The 5829-nt window shown below is 46.1% G+C and overlaps 1 protein-coding gene across 14 annotated transcripts in view; it reads right to left on the reverse strand.

Annotated features, from left to right (window-relative positions):
* Nucleotides 1-3726: 3726 nt before the first annotated feature.
* The window catches only part of herc2 (HECT and RLD domain containing E3 ubiquitin protein ligase 2), an 81340-nt gene continuing 79237 nt past the window's right edge, over nucleotides 3727-5829 (reverse strand). For all 14 annotated transcript variants that reach the window (XM_062556381.1, XM_062556377.1, XM_062556376.1 and 11 more), the window contains 2 exons: nucleotides 5499-5711; nucleotides 3727-4918 (listed from right to left, as the gene is read on the reverse strand). In XM_062556381.1, coding sequence (XP_062412365.1) covers nucleotides 4646-4918; nucleotides 5499-5711 — 486 coding nt within the window. In that variant the 3' untranslated portion in view covers nucleotides 3727-4645. The remainder of the gene's footprint in view (nucleotides 4919-5498; nucleotides 5712-5829) is intronic.

The following is a 5829-nucleotide window of genomic DNA, read 5'->3' on the forward strand; positions in this document are numbered from 1 at the left end:
AGGGCTATGGCTGTGGTTCTTGGCAGATCCTTTTGTCCAAATACGCTTTTACCCTTTGGTCTTATACTTATTCTCATAAAATAATTAACAGCTTAAACAATACTAATTGTAGTACTACTAGACTAAATAATGTTGACAGCATAATAGCATAGTAAGTAGTCCTAATAACAATAACCATGAACATACTTCTACATGACTGTAAGGAGAATTAAGTAGTTGGATATAATATGTAAAAAAATGATGAGTATTTTTTTGAAAATCCCTAACTTCTTACTAGAATAGATAGAGATGGATGATACTACATTACTGCTAGACAAAGATAATATTATGATTCTGTTTTTATGACCTCTCTAATTTGGCCCTGAAAAAGTAGCGTTGTTGCAAAGAGAGACAGAGAGGAGAAAGGCGAGAGAGAAGAGAAAGACAGAAGAAAGACAGGAGAGAGAGAGATGAGAAAGACAGAGAAGACAAGAAAGAGAGAGGAGAGAGACAGAGAAGAAAGACAGGAGGAAAGAGAGGAGAAAGACAGAAGAAAGAGATGAGAAAGACAGGAGAGGAGAACGATGAGAGAGAGAGAGAGAGAGAGAGAGGGAGTGCAGGCGACTTCATGTGACTGCATGTGGGCGCCCCTGTGCAGCATCATGTGTCTGCACTGCAGCGTCCACCAGCCGTCTCCCAGCAGCCGCATCCCACAGGCCTCACATGCTCGCTCCTGCCTGCTGCCTCATCACACTCACTATTGTATTGGACTTTCCTAACAGTTATTATCTTTCACAGACACTCCAGGCCAAAAACCAAAAAAATTAGCTTGTACTGCTTTTGGGAACAAAATCTAAACAATGCAACCATTTCTTCCCTGACAATCTTAGCAGGACACACTCATTATTCATGTTTGTTTAGGATCCTGAATGCAATGCAAGTCAGAGTTAGGGCCTCGAGTTTACATTCCAAAAAATCAAACCAGCCAAACCAAGCGAGCACAGATGCAGTGCGGATTGGAAACATCAGGATGTGCCAGTTCATTACGAGCGGCTGGACAGAGTTCCTGTGATGTCCAGTCAAGTGTGAGGGAGTTCATTCCTGGAAACGTGGGGTCTTGTGGTTGCAAGCCTGAGGTGTGTGTGTGTGTGTGTGTGTCTAACCCTAAAGGGATGGGTGAGGTGGATGGCACCCTGGTGTGTGTGTGTGTGTGTGTGTGTGTGTGTGTGTGTGTGTGTGTGTGTGTGTGTGTGTGTGTGTGTGTGTGTGTGAGTGTGAGTGTGAGTGTGTGTGTCTAACCCTAAAGGGATGGGTGAGGTGGATGGCACCCCCCTGGTGTGTGTGTGTGTGTGAGTGTGTGTGTCTAACCCTAAAGGGATGGGTGAGGTGGATGGCACCCCCCTGGTGTGTGTGTGTGTGTGTGTGTGTGTGTGTGTGTGTAACCCTACGGGGATGGGTGAGGTGGATGGCAGTCTGGTGCTCTCTCTCTCTCTCTCTCTCTGTGTGTGTGTGTGTGTGTGTGTGTGTGTGTGTGTAAGAGAAAAGAGATGGAAGAGAAAAGTGGATGGTGGGTGGAGTGGGTGCCATGGGTTGAGGAAGACTAGGGTGGTGTGTGTATTTAGCAGTGCCATTGGAGGGTGGTAGGTTTAAGGAAGATAGAGGAGTACAGTGCAATGTGTACAATACACAATATGAGTGTGTGTGTGTACACTGTATGTGTAAGAGAGAAAGAGAAGGAGAGAGAGAAAGAAAGAAAGAGGAAGATAGAGAGAAAGAGAAAGAAAGAGAAAGAAAGAAAGAGAGAGAGAGCCAGAGAAAGAGAGAGAGAGAGCAGGTCGGGGGTCCAAGCCAGTGGGGCCAAGCTGGGATCACTGTATACAGTGGACGGAGCACATGACCGGAGGAATCTCACCCAGCTCCAGATCAGCAGGAGCTCTGGCAGACCAGCACACAATCTCTCCCATGGCAACACACACACTCCCCAGCACACACTCACAGATGGAGGCAAAAGGTAAACAAACACAAAACTGAACATTAGTGAAATTCCTGTCAGCAGTAGACCACGTGGGGTATAATTTCAACCGAAGATATTGTCTGACCGGAAATGATGACTATGATATACTAATAAAGACGAAAGAAGCGCTTCTAGACACCATCCTCAAGGAAGCACTTCCGGGATACATTTAAAATAGCTTTACTTTTATTTATGATGGTAATTTTCTTTATTACTATTTAGCTATTTATTTGGGTGTGGGTGGGAGTAGGATGCCATATACTGTATGGCATTGTGACTAACTTTTTGGCCTTTTCAGTAAGAACACATTAAATTGACAGTGACTGTAACAAGATAGCAGCTGTAATCTTGCTGTGCGAACAAGATGTTTTACTGTACTAACATTCCATCTAAGATATATTGAGGGGTTTTTTTTTGTTTTTTCGAGGGAGAGGTCAAACAATTTCACCCACTTGTTAAACACCAGGGGCCCCCAGCTGGTAGGCGGGCACTGTCTGGGCGTCATTCGACTGACCGACTTATCTAATATTCGACAGACTACGCCCAGCGACTACGCTCAACTACTATTACTGTTCTAACCCAAACATCTACTGTAAGCTCTCCTAGTGAGTGTGTGTGTGTGTGTATGTGCGTGTACTCTACTTCCTCACATCAATTGGCCTGCAGGCTAGCACTGCATGAGAGGAGCACCTGACTGGCATACAGTAACTCTCCTGGAGCATTTCTCACACAGAGACATGGGAGGTGGAGTGGGAGGGGAAGAGGGGGCAAAAAGTTAATACGCACAAGAATGCTCGTGATATTTTTTAGAGACATCACAATTAAGCCATCGTTTCAAAAAGAGTCGGCTGCTGAATGCCTCGTCTCGAGACCAGACCGCCCAACATACATCGCCATACGTGACTGTAATCCGCACGAGCGGGAGGAATGGCGATCATGTGAGATCGTGCACGTTTTTTTCGACGTCAACATCGGGGGGCTCGAGAGGGGCTCGAGGCTACAGTGCACGAGGGATCAGATCGAGTTGAACTTTGACCAGCCCGTTACGTTTTCTTTTAAACCTGCCATGTAAACATGGAAGAATGCGGTCCGGGGACCCAAAGCATGTGGGCCAACTCAGCCGAGACGACAGGATCTTTAAGCGCAGCACGGAGGGGCCTCACGCTACGTATACGCCTGCGTCACGTCTGGACACGTGAGGGTGGAGGGAGAGAGGGGAGAGACCTATGCACGAGTGGGGTGCTTTCAGACGCCATACAGGCGACTGGAGCATCGCTGAGGGGGGGGGGGGGACTCGCGGGCAGAGCCATTGGAGGCAATTACGGGGGATTTCATTAATCCCAGAGCGCTAACGACGCACAGGAATGCAGCCCATTGGCCACGGCGCGGAGTGCGGGACTCCCACCATTAAGCAGCCTTAGTGACATGATATCCAACGACATTTGAGCGCTTTTATCAGCAAAGCTAAAGCTGGGTTTTTTCTTTGCTCCAAAAGCATGATCTGATGGCCGCCCAGAGAACCAGTCCGGGACCCTGCAAAGTGCCTTTGACCCAATTTTTCTTTTTTTCCCTCAGACTTGATATGAGGATTTTGATGTCTCAAATTCCTCTACATCACTCTTAATCCACTTCAAGAGATGCCCACTTTGTGAATCAGATTATATTAAAGCGGCAATTACTAGGCCGAAAAGAGAAAGAAATGGCTCTTAAATGAGGCTCAGCGGAAACAAAGATGATTTTTTGGTTTAAATTTATTAACAGAAATGTATTTATTAACATTTATTATTACATGTGATTTAGACGCTTAATGAACGCATGGCACAATCATATTATATACATTCCATAAGGATGACAGTGCATACACCCTTGTCGTAGAGGGAGAGACAGGAGACAGTGATGGACAACCTAAAAACGAAGCCGAGGCCGAGTAGCCAATGGGCTCTGATTAAGTCGACTGAGAAATATCGACACCTTCATATTTCTTAAAAAAAGTTCTTACAAAGAAACACTGCTATTGCAAAAAAAAATAAAAATAAAATAAAACAAAATAAAATAAAATTAGAAACAAAAAGAAAACATTGTAACAATACTATTTCTTTTTTGTTGCACATTATGGTCAAGATACAACAGAACACACACACACACAGTGCTTGGCCATGAGAGAGTGGCCCGTTGTTTGAATGACTTTAGCACGGTCATGAACGTAAAAACACCCAAACGCATGTACTGCCCAGTCCTCTCCCTTTCTCTCGTCTTTCACACAACTAAATGAAGAACAAGATCTATACGCTTGTGTTTTTTTTCTCTTCTCTTTTGTTTCGTTTCTTATTTGCTTTCTTCTCTTTCTCTCTCCAGCTTATGCTGCTTTAAAAGCTAATTGCACATTAACGATATACATTTATCGGTCTTATCCTTCTTCACTCAGGAGTGGTGGTAGTGTGTACGGTACGAATGTGTATGTATTATTAATAGGTGAGAACAAAGCCGAGGAGGAAAAGAAAGACGAGAAATGTCCTTTGAGTTTCTTTTACTTCCTTTTCTGTTTTGTTCATTTGTTTGTGTTTCTTTTTTTTTTTTAATTATTATTATTATTATTTACGCGTGGCAGCTTCTTGATAAAGACCCGCACCCCTGGGGTCGAAGGTCACCATTTCAGTGGCCGGTCAGGTAGTCCTGGGTGGAGTCGGAGGCGAAGGAGTCCGCGTCCTCGTTGTCCGAGTCCTCGCTGCTGTCGTCGGCCGCCGGCTCGCCGGTCAGGGCGATGCGGGCGTAGTCGTCCGTGTCGATGGACTTGCAGAAGTGGATGGCGTACTTGAGCTTCTCCTCCAGCACCTGCTTGCAGGAGTAGCGCGGCAGCTTGAGCAGGAAGAAGCAGGTGTACGACTCCGGCAGGAAGTGGTCAGGGGGGTTGTACTTGTCCAGGACCTGAACAGGGGGGGGGGGGGGGGGGGGGAAGCACAAAGTCACACAGACTTCCACACATTCAAAACTGCTCTCCTTACGGTGGTCATGTTGGGGGAGGCTACAGGTCAGCAGGCCAAGCCTACAGTAATTTCCCGCATTTAAGCCGCATTGTGTTTAAGCCGCACGACAGTGTTTTATGCAAGTTAAAAGAAACAAAACCATAATTAACACCATATTAACTGCTCCCCTGTATCAACCTCATAGAGGAAGAATTTTTGCAAAACAATTATACAAGCCGCAGCTAATAGTCGGGAAATGACGGTAGTAGATCAGAGGCTTTTTATATAGTTTACAAACAACATTGTACATGTTCATATGTTGTCCACCATATAAGGCCGTGTTTCACAAAAACAAAGTAGAACGACTACCAATGTTTTGTCTGAAAAATAATGGAATACTCTCTCTTAGTTTCCATGGTGATTGCTTTGATTGCCTAACTACTCTTAACTACTCCTTTGAGAGAATGCAGTCCAGCTTCACACAACATCCCCACTGAGCTTAAATTACCGGTTTTATTTTTGCCACCGCGCACGGCACGTACCTGCACCACGAAGTCTCGTCCGCGGAAGTCGGCGATGGTCCTGGGGAGACGCGTGCGGCCCCAGACGAAGCGCAGGAAGAGCGAGCGCTCCGTGTTGGAGAAGGACTCCATCACCTCCCAGAACCACTGGATCAGCGGCGCCGTCGGCTCCACGCCCTTGTAGGTGGCCACCGACTTGAGCAGGTGCAGCGGGATATCCGGGCTACCACACACCTGTGGACGGAGGGATGGAGGGATGGAGGGAGGAGGGGGTGGAGGGAGAGAACAAAGAACAAAGAGTCAGAGAAAAGAAGCGAAAGAGTGACAAAAAAAGAACGAAATATCAAAAGAT

This window comes from Sardina pilchardus, chromosome 15 (assembly GCF_963854185.1).
Source record: "Sardina pilchardus chromosome 15, fSarPil1.1, whole genome shotgun sequence".
Classification (NCBI taxonomy): domain Eukaryota; kingdom Metazoa; phylum Chordata; class Actinopteri; order Clupeiformes; family Clupeidae; genus Sardina; species Sardina pilchardus.